Raw genomic sequence first — 14250 nt, forward strand, 5'->3', positions numbered from 1 at the left:
TGCTGGTGAACGTTCGTAATGCTAATTGCATAACGGATCTCAAGGTGAGATGGTCCTATGTCGACTAAACCTGTCAAAATTTGTCCACGGTGGCAAAAAAAAAAAAGATAGTCGAAACCACTCAACTGTCGGTAAATCGCTATTAGGAACCAAAATTAGACTTAATTAAGAGTTTGAGAGCAGGTTTAGACCAAAACAGAATTAAGGGACCAAAGTTAGACTTTTGCAAAACATGAGGGACCAAAAATACATTTAACACTTTATGTAATTATGTTAGACAGAATCTGAAATTTATCTCTGGTTAAAGTTTGAAAAATTGAGTGTGCTTGAAGTGGCAACCAGTCCATCCCATGCAAGCCCGCAAGTTGACAGGAGAAGCACCGTACGCCCCCGGGCCGGGCCGGTCGATCCGGCGCTCCATCTCGTCGATCGTCGGCTCATCCCAGCAGCAGAGGGCCACACAAAGCACGAACGGTCGTCACGCTCTATCTTCTCCCGCGCGACGGCTTTTCTGGTCCAGTCGTGCGTCCGCCGCGCGTGATCCATTCCTTGCCAAATCCACCGGCCGTGCTCGCTGCGGACGCGACGTAAAAACGCAGGACTGCTAATACCACTCTTGCGATATCTTAAGCTCCCTCTCTCTCTCTCCTCGTCAGCGCCGGCCGGCCAGATTATACTCGGCCGTTTACAGCACCAGCAGCAGCCAGCAGCAATGGAGACCGTCGCGGCAGCCGGTTACGCCCGCGGGGCCGCCACGCGCTCCCCAGCGTGCTGCGCCGCCATGTCCTTCTCGCAGTCCTACAGGCCCAAGGTGCGCACATGTTGTTCTGCAGAATACCGTGTGCTCATCGGCGCGAAGCAATTCCTTTCTTTCTGATTACTGACGGGTAATGTGGCGGCACAGGCTGCCAGGCCGGCGACCTCGTTCTACGGCGAGTCGCTGCGCGCGAACACGGCGAGGACGTCGCTCCCGGGGAGGCAGTCCAAGGCGGCGAGCCGCGCGGCGCTCACCACCCGGTGCGCGATCGGGGACAGCCTGGTGCGTGTCGTACATCCGTCATCAGCAATTCAGTACATGAGTGCCGGTGCACGAGCGTACGTGCCATGCGATGCTTACGTTTTTTGGGGGGCTTTGTGTGGTGCCAGGAGGAGTTTCTGACCAAGGCGACGCCGGACAAGAACCTCATCAGGCTGCTCATCTGCATGGGGGAGGCGATGAGGACGATCGCCTTCAAGGTCAGGACCGCGTCCTGCGGCGGCACGGCGTGCGTCAACTCCTTCGGCGACGAGCAGCTCGCCGTCGACATGCTCGCCGACAAGCTCCTCTTCGAGGTGAGACGCGATCGATCGAATGCTTTCTACGCGCGCGCGTGCACGTCTCGTCTCGTCCCGTCCCCGTTTCGATCTCACTTGGCTTACCTATGCAGGCGTTGGAGTACTCCCATGTCTGCAAGTATGCGTGCTCCGAGGAAGTGCCTGAGCTCCAGGACATGGGTGGCCCAGTCGAAGGTACATCTCGATTTCTTGTCACTATAAACAGAGCACAAGTCCAAATCTCGATAACATGATTAAGTAGACCAACGACCACCTTATGTTTAAACCGTGTATTCTTAACTGAGCGCGCGCAGCTCCTATGCCTGAATATATAGTACTGGACAGTGCTCAGTGCTTCACTAGCAACACCACTGCTACTGAACAAAACATATGTTCCAGTTCGCACCTTCAGAGAACTACAACACTGAAACAGCGTGTCAGTACATGTAACCATTGTGTCCTCTTTGATTCTAGCCATAGATACTAACCTAATTGGAGAGCAATACGAACTACCCAGTCACCGCGCTTCTTCGTTTTATTGTGATCCAGAGCTTAAATAGCTCGTAACTTGCACAGGTTTCATTTTAACCAACGGTTAGAAAATGCAGAAACTAGTCAAGAATTTGGCATTTTGTACTGTATTTCTGATCGGCTTGATTCTGTCATAATGTGATCCCACAGGCGGATTCAGTGTCGCGTTCGATCCCCTCGACGGTTCCAGCATCGTGGACACCAACTTCACCGTGGGAACCATCTTCGGTGTCTGGCCGGGCGACAAGCTGACGGGCGTCACCGGTGGCGACCAAGTTGCTGCTGCCATGGGAATCTACGGCCCTCGCACCACTTTCGTTGTTGCCCTCAAGGACTGTCCTGGAACACATGAATTCCTCCTCCTTGACGAAGGTTTGCTTCAGTTCTGAAGTATCCAATGAAACATCTGTACGAAATGTGATAGTAATCGAAGGTCTTCAAATGTTGCAGGCAAATGGCAGCATGTTAAGGACACCACGACCATCAGTGAAGGGAAAATGTTCTCCCCTGGTAACTTGAGGGCCACATTCGATAACCCTGACTACGACAAGGTGCTAACTTCTTACAGTTTTGGTTTTATTTAACAACTGGAAGAGTTCTAATCGGAAATTAACAACTGGAAAATGTGTACCGTCAGCTTGTCAACTACTATGTCAAGGAGAAGTACACGCTGCGTTACACTGGAGGAATGGTTCCTGATGTCAACCAGGTACTTATATCAACAGCTCTTCAGTTATTACCAGTCATGCTCACATATTCAGAAACCACAAATGTAACGTGATCCAGCTTTGAGAATACCTTTATGGTAAATCAGTTAGCATGGTGCACTGAAATTTGCAAAGACCCAACAAAATGCTTCCTTCTCAAAACAACAATAACTAATGATATATGGTACTACGAAATGCATGGCATGACAGTAGACTTCAGTACCGATGATCGGATTGATGATCAGGGGTGCCTGTTCGACGCAACACTGAACACCGCCATGATCAATCAGTCATGTCAGTTCCACTTCAACACCTTTCGCGCCAAAGAGAGACAGTCTTTCAGACAATGCAATGTAGCTTTTGGGAACAAGAAAATTTGGCTGGGTGCTAGCAGCTGTGAGTGGCACGAACTGTTGTTCCACCGCGAGCCCATGCGATCGAACTATTTAAGCCTGTACCCGCGTCTGCTTTAAGCAAGGCCGTGCTGTCGACTGGGACATACGTAGCGAACGAGCTTTGCTTCCATAGATTTCCCTGCATACACTCCATTGCACTGAGTTTTTTCAGTGCGTGAGTCTGAATGGATGTGTCTGATGATGTATGCAGATCATCGTGAAGGAGAAGGGCATCTTCACGAACGTGACGTCCCCGACGGCGAAGGCAAAGCTGCGGCTGCTGTTCGAGGTGGCGCCGCTTGGGTTCCTGATCGAGAAGGCCGGCGGGCACAGCAGCGACGGCAAGCAGTCGGTGCTGGACAAGGTGATCACCCAGCTCGACGAGCGGACCCAGGTGGCCTACGGGTCCAAGAACGAGATCATCCGGTTCGAGGAGACGCTGTACGGCTCCTCCAGACTCGCCAGCGCCGCCGTCGGCGCCACCGTCTAATTCAGCATTGTTTTTTCCCTTACGTTTTTGTCTGGGGCCGGCCGTGAGACACGAAACCTGACCTCAAACTGCTACCCGGTATAGAGTCCAAGCATGTTGTGACGCGAACTGGCAATGCAGTGGACAGACGAGCTTGTAGAACTCTTCCCTCTTGTCCATGTGTCTCCTCTGCGGTGCAACATTCTGAACGAGGTGGTGTGTCCATGGCAACACTTGTGCCATCACATGTCTGCATGTCTACGATAAGTACTTAAGTTGGGCAACACTTGTGGTCGTCTCCTTCTCTGCAACTTTGCTGCTCGATCTCGCTTCGCGCTGTCACGCAACAGGGCAGCAATGGAATCCATGTCGCGATGTTTCCACGTACCAGGCTCGAACAGTCCACGGTATGGGTGCACGAGAGGAGCAGTGGCATGACATTCTGATTCCTGAGAAAGCAGTTTGTCTGAAACCCCGACCAACCGTGCTGATCTGAGCCCGTGTTTACAAATCCTGACCGCCGATGACCTCTTGCTACGTGCGATGACCGTTCGATGGTTTTTATATGGAAGATTGTACACTACAGTAGGATGCATGACCTGACACAAAGCTCTGCACGTAGCGCGCATGCAATCTGCACGGTGGCAAATGATTTGCCGCCACACTTTTCTTTAAAGTGTCTATTATTTGCCACATGATCACCACCCGTGACACGTAAAATGGCAAATGATAGAAGTGCAAAGAAAAATGTGGCAAATTATAAAATCTCCCGCAGAATTGGCCGCGCCGGGCAGCGCCTACGAGTTAAAAGAAGAGTACTCTTTCTTTTAGAAAAAATCAACTCTAGCAAATGTCCAATAGCTCTAAAAAAAAAGCAAATGTCCAATAATCCGACTTGGATAACTCAGATCCGGGTGCTAGATAACAGAGCACGCACGTTCGAGTGACAAAATAGGTACTGAAATTGACACAGGACTTTTTCTAAAAGAAAAGAAATTATACTGCCACATCCCTTGGCTCCACGAAGGCCTGCAGGGCACCCCGACATCGAGTCCTCTACATTGAGGTGTATTGGAAGCCAAACATCAGTCTAAGAAGATCAACACATATCAACCGTTGATGGAGATCCGCATCCAACAACTGTGTTGTCCGAAAACTCCTTTTTACAGGCAACTGTATGTGTAGGAGTGCCATCCATCACATATTGTGCTTTGAGATTGGTGAAACATTTTGTTCTCTTTTTGACAAAACTGAAACATATCGAAACAAATTTAAACAGTAGAAAATATTTCACAAGTTTCATAAACACGTCAACAACAAATGTGAAACTTTGTGAAACATATTTTGAACAGTAAATATTTTTTCACAAGTTTCAGACATGTTTCACAAATTTTAGACATATTTCATAAATTTTTGAAAACTAAATCAACACATGGGTGGCGTCAGCGTGACGTCATCACTACTTTACCTACCGGAGCCGGTAGAATCGCTGCGTTCATGTGTTGCCTCCTTGAGAGATACATAAGGAGAAACTCTAGTCACCCTTGGTAACCAAAATTGATAGCAAGGTAAGCAAACCAGAACATGACCGTTGTTATGAGGGGGTGAGAGAACACACTCGAACACCACAACCAAGTAAGAAGAAAGGGAAAAAAAATGAGAGGTGATTTTTGTCTTTTTTCAAGATTTGACCGGTCTATCTTCCAGCGGGTGTTTGGAGGTTCAAAAGTTCTTGGATCGGCTCCAAACATGATAAACTTGTTCCTTACTTTGAGTACTTGGTGGTTTGAGATTTGGGTTAGTGGAGAATCATATTTGAGAGCGGTTAACTCAGTTCAGACGACTACAATTTTAGTACGTAGCAGTTTTGGGCGATGAACAGTTTGGACAGGGACTGTGTCTGATTGAGCTGATTTTTGGTCAGTATGTTGGGAACTCATATTTCTACTTGTTTACCAAAGTTGGTGTTGATTGGATCTACGGTTTAAGATCAGTTTTCTCATTACCAATGAGGACAAAACTGTAATATCTTTTCTTTTGTTGTATCTTATCTCTTGTGGTTGCTGTTGTTGTTACCGGTGGGAAAGGAGGAGAAGTGTGTTGTAATCTCTAGATGTCTAGAGAAATTATGTACCTAGGTTGCTTATAAGGAATCTTGCGTGTACCAGTTGGTCCATACCCGTGGTTTTTCCCTCCTCATGTTGAGGAGGTTTTCCAGGTAAATCATTGTGTCACTTGTGCGTGTGTTTGTGTTTGTTTTCCCGTTGCATACTTGTTGGTTGAAGCTATCCTCGAATTTTATCTTGTACTCAAGTTTCAAAGCCACATTTGTTTTGAGCTGAGTGTATTTTCTTGTGTGAAATATGGAAGTGAATACCAACAAAATAATAACATTGAACAGTACAAATTATCAAGCTTGCAAGAGCAATATGAAGGATTTCCTGGATGTGAAGAAATATTGGAAGTTGGTGTTCTCATGTGCGATGCTTGGGGATATGAAGGAAGATTAGTGAGGGAAATTCATCTACAAGCTTGTGGGTTCATTCGACAGTGGTTCGATGAATTTTTTTGAACCATATCATTGATGAGACACATGCACCCACCTTATGGCAGAAATTTGAGGAATTATATGATTGCAAAGAATGTATCAACAAGATGTTCTTGATCAAGAGATTGATGCATTTGAGGTACAAGGAGGGCACTCAAATTTCAGATCATGTGAATAAATTTTAGGGCATTATAAATCAGCTATCTTCAGTGAGAGCATTGCTGCTACTTGGCTCATTCCAGGATACTTGGGAGACGTTTAAGGTCGCCGTGTGCAATTCAAAACCTAATGGCGTTGTCACTTGGAACCTTCTGAAGACCAAGGTACTAAATGAAGAGTCTAGAAAAATGTTGATAAGGATAACTCTTTCTCACACTCAGAGGTGTTGGCGACTCTGTCATGGGGAGAAGCAAGAGTATAGGTCCGAGTAAGGGTGAAATAAGAAGTAGAACCAAATAAAAAGGCAAGTATGATGATTTTGTGTGCCATCACTGCCATGAGAAGGGCCACATCAAGTGGCAATGTGAATAATGGAAGAAGGACAAAAGAAAGGAAAAAACCAAGCAAGTTCAGAAACAAGATGATAGTGATAGTGAGGGAAGAATTACTACAGTAGAGGAGATCATGTCTTTCATACATGAAGACCATGATGGCAGCAACGGTTCCACTGTTGAGGAGAGGATCATTGTAGTTTCTGATGATACCATCAGCCTTGCAGATGGTGATGCGATGACCTGGATACCAGACAGTGGTGATATCATACATGCTACCGCTAGTAGGGAAAAGCCTACTAGCCCCGTGTGCAATTGTCCTACCAGTCGCGGGCCCTAGCTCATGACTGGTACTCCGCCCATGCTATATGTTACCAGTCGCGTGATCCGACCACACGCGGCTGATAGATAGCATACTAGCTGCATGCCACGCTCACACACTGCCATTAGCCTTAATAGTAGCCTGTCATACTACACTCTACTTGTAAGTAGTGATACTGCTTGCGCGTCCGCCTACACGCTGCCATTGTGTTATAGGGGCATGAACGTTCTTTGCACGCTGGTATTATTGTTGTCCGTTATTATTATTTTTGCGCACGTAAGCTGGAATGGTAGTGTATGAGCATAGTACTAACATATATATAAATCTACACAATATTGCATATAGGATCATTGGTCACTCTTTACTCGGTCTAAAGGGGAGTCACATAACACATTCATATATACACACAACATGCATGACAATTTACAGTTTCAAAAATCACGATAATGTTTTGAAAGAACAAAGATAACGTTTCTAACTATATAGCATAGATTGTTTCATATATATTTCCAACATCTCAAGAAGGAGTGTGGAAATTTCCTTTGGCATTGATTACTTGTTGTATAAAAAATGAGCACATATGGTCGCGGAGTAGTGTCAGATCTTTCAGTTGCGATATATCCAAATTAGCCTGCAGGGTAATAAATACGTATGATCAAAAGAGGTACAAAATATGAAAAGTATATAATAAAAAGAAATAGAAGATGTTTGCATACCAATTTAAATGGCTTATTTTTTACCATTTTTCCCATTATGAAATCCACATGGTAGGCAATATAGAAGCCACATAACATGGATCCTTCTGGCTGCTGGTGACACTGAGACATAGAATATAGAAATTACTTCATATATTACCCAATAAATAAATTATTGACTGGTATAAGTGGTAGCACTGTAGGGATTCGTTGCATAGAAAACAAAAAATTTCCTACCGCGAGAACGCAATCCAAGCCAAGATGCAATCTAGAAGACGGGAGCAACGAGGAGATGATCGAGACTCACCCTTGAAGATTTCCAAAGCCTACAAGATGAGGCTCTTGTTGCTGCGGTAGACGATCACTTGCCGCTTGCAAAAGCGCGTAGAAGATCTTGATCACGGTGCCACGATCGGGCAGCACCTCCGTACTCGGTCACACGTTCGGTGTTGATGAAGACGACGTCCTTCTCCCCGTTCCAGCGGGCAGCGGAAGTAGTAGCTCCTCCTTGAATCCGGCAGCACGACGGCGTGGTGGCGGTGGTGGTGGAGAACTCCGGTGGAGCTTCGCTAAGCGTGCGGGAGAGGTGGAGGAGAGAGGGGGCGGCTAGGGTTTGGGAGAGGGGGGCGCCGGCCACTATAGATAATTTGTGCCATCAAAGATAATTGTGTCATTGTGCACTAAATTACTAGCCGACATCTTTACTCTCAAGGCGGTGAAGCCTTAAACAAGGAGAGACCTTGCTCTGATACCAATTGAAAGATCGAGATGTCGCCTAGAGGGGGGGGGGGAATAGGCAATTACAAACTCTTGCGGATTTGTCTTGTAAGAATGCGGAATTAAACTATCGTTTAGTTTACAAGCACAAACCCTAAATATGCTAAGCTCAACTAAGTGTAACAATAGCAACTAGAGCTAAGCAAGATAGGCACAAGATATATGTAGCACAAGTGATAGCAAGATATATGTACTTCAAGCACGATGGCTATCACAAGGAAAGAGAGCTCGGGTATAGAAATAACCGAGGCACGCGGAGACGAGGATGTATTCCCGTGTTCCCTTGCTTTGCAACAAGGTACGTCACGTTTGGAGGAGTGGAGGTCCCACGAAGGATTCCCCGCGCCACGAAGGCTCACCCTATTCTCCGAACCACACCCACGAAGGATAATGGCCCTTTCCTTATGGTTAGCTTTTCCTCCGCTCCGGAGATGGCAAGCTCCACAACCACTTCACAAGCTCCACGAAGGAGAAGCCCGGGCCCCTTCACAATCTTCCACGAAGAGATCACCGGGACACCAACCAAGCCAACTAGGAGGTCACCCTCCAAGAGTAACAAGCTCACGGTCTCTCACTCGAACAAATCATGGTGGAGAGCTCAACACTATGCAATGATGCAAAGCAAGAACACCGGAGGTGTTCAAGTCCTTCACACTCAAATCCCACCAAAGCAACGAATGCTAGGATGAGATTGGAGAGGAAGAACAAGGGGGAAAGTCAACCAAAGACTCCAAGATCTAGATCCCAAGAGATTCCCTCACTTAGAGAAGAATTGGTTTGGTGGGAGTGTAGATCTAGATCTCCTCTCTCAAATCCTCAAGTATGAGCAAGAATCATGGGGGGAACAAGAGAGAGAGCAACTTCTTCAAATGCAACAATGGAGGTGAGAGAAAAGGGAAGAAGTAGTTATCTCAAGGTGGAAGAAGGTCTATTTATAGCTAGGAGCAAATAAAACCGTTGGGGGAAAAAGACAAGAAAACTGCAGGAAAAACGGGCCAGAAAAACGCCCCAGACCGGCTGCCAGGCCGGCCGAACGGAGCACAGGCCGGACAGGCCATTCCATGGTCCGGTCGAGCCGGCGCCCAGACCGGACAGGGCAGGCAGGCCGCGCGGAGCATTTGGCCCAGTCGGGGCGAGGAGGCTGCTCCCAACGCGCGTGGGCCGCGCGTGCTTGTGCGGCAGATAAGTGTGGGCCGCGCGGGGGAGCAGGGGGCGTCGGCCATGGTGTGGGCCGCGCGGGGGAGGGCAGCCCAGGCGGAGCAAGCCGGCGGGTAGGCGCCAGGCCGCGGCGTGGGCCTTCGGCGGAGAAGAGGCCCGGTGGGAATTCCGGTCGGGCCGGGGAGGTGGCCGGGCTAGGCCGGCGCTGGGCCGGATGGCGCCCGGTCCGGTTGGCGCCCGAACCTGGCTGGGTGGGCCGGCGCAAGGCCTGGCAGGCCGGGCGGCCGGCCGGCTGCCTCTCCTCTTTTTCTTTTCTTTTTTTCTTTTTATATTTTCTCCTTTTCCTTTTTCTTTAATAACGAATGCTCCCGAACTCCGATTCGATTGGAAGATAACAACAAATGCTATCCAATAGAAAGTGCAAACTCAAGAATCTGTAGAAGGGAATTTTATCATGAATATAAAAGGTAGAACCTTATATCATGAATAACCGGTAAAATTACCCAACCTCGAAAACGCCATAGAAGATGCATGCGAACTCCGTTTTCGATGAACTTGGGCTTGTTGTAAAGCTAGCAACAAGCTCAAGAACCTCACATAGAGAAACACCAAGAAGCAATAAGGATATGAAAAGTATGCAAAGGATTGAGCTCCCTAAGACGATGTGATCAAGTTACTCAACCGAAAGCCCCTCTTAATAGTGCGGCTATCTATCCTATAATCCGGTCTCCCAACATCCACCTTGAGACCGGTAAAAGGAAAACCTAGCAAGGCCATACCTTTGCCTTGCGCATCCCGCTTGATCTTGATGATAACTCTTCAAGCTTCACTCAAGCCGGAATGCCTCACTTGACCAATGTTGCTTCGTGAAGACTCACAAATGCTCCCCCATACACTATGATGGGAAAGCTCCATTGATGCACATCTTCACTAGTCCATTATCATCAAATGGACGGCAAGCTTCAAGTATGTGATTCACTTGAGACGCTCATCTTGAACTTGCCCAACTCAACCTTGTATCTTCACATACTCACTTAAGATAGAGCATGGCTAATATTGAGTTCCACATAAGAACTTCATCTTCATTTCTTCTTCTTGATCATATCACATATATATCTTCATACCAATGTTCTTGATGCCAATACACAAGGTATACCTTTATCTTCATGGCATCCATACTTGAATCCAACACATGGAGTACAAGTAGCACCTATGGAATATTCCTTCATATAAACTCAATGAAAACATTAGTCCATAGGGGTTGTCATTAATTACCAAAACCATACATAGGGGCAATGTACCCTTACAATCTCCCCCATTTTGGTAATTGATGACAACCACAATAAGAGGGTTTATATAATGAATATTAGTGACAAGTACGCAACTTATCCGAGAATAAGTTGTATACAAGAGGTTGTATTTGATATGGTCAAGTAACACAAAGCTACTAGCCCATATCAAAACCGGCTCTACTCACACAACTACAACAAATGCAATGGATGTGAGTAGAACCAATATATATAGAGAAAACTCCCCCACAATGTATGCACGTGTGATGAACATGAATTCATTGCATACATTGTCAAGATTAACCTTTGGGATAGTTTCCACTATATATATACAACCATGCAAGACATATAAATATGGAATGCATGAGAGGCAAAATACTTAAGCACAAACCAAACTTAAGTATAAAACCATTTCCTTAAACCCTCTAAACTTCTCCCCCATTGGCATCGATTGTCAAAATGGGTGAAAAATTTAGAATGCCAATATAATGTGAGTTCCTCCCCAAAGTGTGCACTTCTCATAATTTGAGTGGAATCAAGTGCACATATCCTATGATGAATACTTGAAGGAAGTCAAACTATATTGAGGATCAAAGATTGCATAAGGATAACATGGTGAAATGAGCTTCAACAAGTAAAGCAAGCAATCAAAGATCCAATTGGACAAACAAAGATATCATGATAAGAGAGATATAGTGCTCTAAAAATAAGAAAGCTCCCCAAGGTTCGTGCACAATTTATAATGTTTGCATTTGAATACAATATGCACAAACATGGAATCCTCACTCCCTATATATCATTTAGAACACAACTAAGATAAAGAGAGTATGCTTATCAAGAACAACTTTAGTCCAACAATTACGAGATATGAGTGCATGAAGAAAATAAATAAACCAAGCACTCATAAATTTTCTTTACCAACCCACTAAAAACAAAAGGGGTAAAAGATGGTCGGCAAAGAACAAGGATATCAAGGTGATGGATTAACGCTCTTATGTATATGAGTTTCTAAAGTGGACAAAGTGATCCATAAAGAAACATGCACACACAAGAGGTTAACAAAATAGATAAGACAAGATATCCAAGATGAAGTCATAAAATATACCAAAGGATGTTTGCTTAAGAAGCATATATAGCCTATGGCTCCAATTTTCACTTATGGTATATGAATGAACTTCAACCAAGATAAACCTCAAAAAACATCACAACTAACAATAAGGGAAGTAGAGCTAGTTGGAGTGATTTGAGAAAGGCAACAAGTATCATAAATATGGATTTATTTCGCAATTTCATCAATATTGCACATAAGAGCTCTTTGAGGAATTGATATGCAATAAATTGCTAGAGGGCATGTGTGGGTAGGTGAATCATAAACATGATGTATATATATTCCCAACATATGCATCTTCTCAAATTACTCAAATGTACAATAAGAAGTTTTACTTTAAAAATGATTTTTCAAGAACCGCAGTATTTTCGAAATAAATAATTTCATGCCAAGATACAACCTACAAGAGGTTGGATGCTATATGAGAGTGCATGAATAAGATACTTGTTACCGAGATGACAATGGCTTGATGTAGTAGATAAGAGTTCATCGATCATCCTAGCTTGACTCCAATCGTCATATGGTGACAACACCTTCCTTATAGATGAGACAAGCCTCCATTGCATCTCCAATGTACCTAAAACATCATTCAAGTACATCTTGGTACCCAAACTTATTGGGTCCAACATGGTTAGACTAACCACAATATATAGGACACACTCCATATAAATATGTGCATATTTAGATGAAATTTGAATTTCATGCACATCTTAGCCATTTAGGATTTGATGGAGTATATCCTACATAATGGATCAAAAGAAAGCAAGCATGCTACAAGTATAAACAAATTACATGTAAGCATGCACCAAAACTTTTAAAGATCCAAGAAAGATATACTTTGGACAAAACACCAAAAGAATTGAATAAGGCAAAAAGGTGTCACAAAACAAATTTGTTGTCCAACTTATATCTAAGAAGCAAATCACAAAAGATTTGTTCAACAAAGTTCAACAAATGAACTAAGAAGAAACCATTGAGCATAGAGGATGAAATAAAGCAAACATGCTCAAAGATTTATCTCATTCACCAAATAACGCATAGAGGAAGGAATGAGATAGCAAAACTCCCAAAGGAGCAAGGTTCGAACAAATAAACCAAACCCACTACACTTTTCACAATGGCACAATGTACCGTAAGGAAAAGGTATGTATTCCAAAACAAACACTTGATATGAATCAAGGGGATTTATCAAAAGATTTTTCAAAGGGACAAGGAAGACATATGGGAGCTACAAAGATTTCTTGGAAATAAAATAAGGAAGTAAGAAACAATCCAAGGTGAAAATGATCCAAAAATTCAACCACATACAAGGTTATCAATTGTCAAAGACAATGAGTATATTGGAAATAATTTCCGGTGGAGTATTGACAACGATAGCAGGGATCATCTTCACAATAAAAGGCATAGGATAAGTATATAGAATTAAGCGCTATGCACGGATGAAGATTCTTGATAACTTCAACTAGTCAAACAATCACGCACGGCAATGATTAGAATAACTTGAAGCAAACAGTGTCCCAAATAAGATATAGAGATATGTATTTGAGGAAAAACCGCACCAAGAATTTCTTATTCAAACAAGAACCCACAAGATGAGTAATAAAAGATTTTTATTAGGAATGGAGCTTGTTTGAGCAAACATGCCACCTAGGAACAAGATAATTAAGAGCATCAACTCTAAGTGGCATAACCTCATATGTTCACATTTTCTAGGCTTGTGATATGTACAAAACATATTACTCCCCCATAATGTGATAAAGCATTTCTTCTAAATAAGAGGCAACTAAAATTCAACTAGAGATGATTAATGGATATTTAGAATTTGAATTTCTCATGAGTATGACACACCACATAGTGACTAGATAATCTTGCAATATCAATACTAAGTGGTGGTACTCATGTACACACATTTTAAAGAAAGAGAGATGCACAAAGCATATCACTCCCCCAAAATGGGATGTTCCATTAATCACTTCAAAGAGAGCCAAATAAGATATCATTAAGATGCATTAGGCTCAAAACAATACACAAGTATATGATGAGTCAAACAAACATACTTGAATACACAAGATAGGCAAGTAAGACACAACACATACATACACATATTTGGTACAAAACCAAACATGCAAAGGGGCAAGTAACTTACAATAAACATGAAGAGTTGAAGTATAAGTTACCGCAAAGAGGAACATTGGTTATAAGATATAGATGATAATCCATATGACTTGGCTTGGTAAAAATATAATATATGAAGATCCCTTAATTCTTCATGAAATAGCCAAGTCTCCAATGCCCTCCACTTGTACCTATTGATCAAGTTTGAGATTGTTGGTCCCCAACCAAGTTGGGTCCTAAGAGGTTAGTCACAATAGGCTTGGCAACCCAAATGGTTCTTTTCTTGAAACCACTTTGAGTTCCAACAAACTTAGCAAACACATTGCCATTC

General features: G+C 44.0%; 1 protein-coding gene across 1 annotated transcript; it reads left to right on the forward strand.

Annotated features, from left to right (window-relative positions):
- Positions 1-580: 580 nt before the first annotated feature.
- LOC127344426 (sedoheptulose-1,7-bisphosphatase, chloroplastic) lies at positions 581-3578 on the forward strand. Its single transcript, XM_051370695.2, has 8 exons — positions 581-811; positions 905-1039; positions 1147-1332; positions 1428-1509; positions 1996-2217; positions 2296-2396; positions 2483-2554; positions 3159-3578. The coding sequence occupies exons 1-8, from the start codon at positions 713-715 to the stop codon at positions 3435-3437; spliced, it is 1176 nt and encodes a 391-aa protein (XP_051226655.1). The 5' UTR covers positions 581-712; the 3' UTR covers positions 3438-3578.
- The last annotated feature ends 10672 nt before the right edge of the window (positions 3579-14250 follow it).

Source organism: Lolium perenne, chromosome 3 (genome assembly GCF_019359855.2).
Source record: "Lolium perenne isolate Kyuss_39 chromosome 3, Kyuss_2.0, whole genome shotgun sequence".
Lineage (NCBI taxonomy): Eukaryota > Viridiplantae > Streptophyta > Magnoliopsida > Poales > Poaceae > Lolium > Lolium perenne.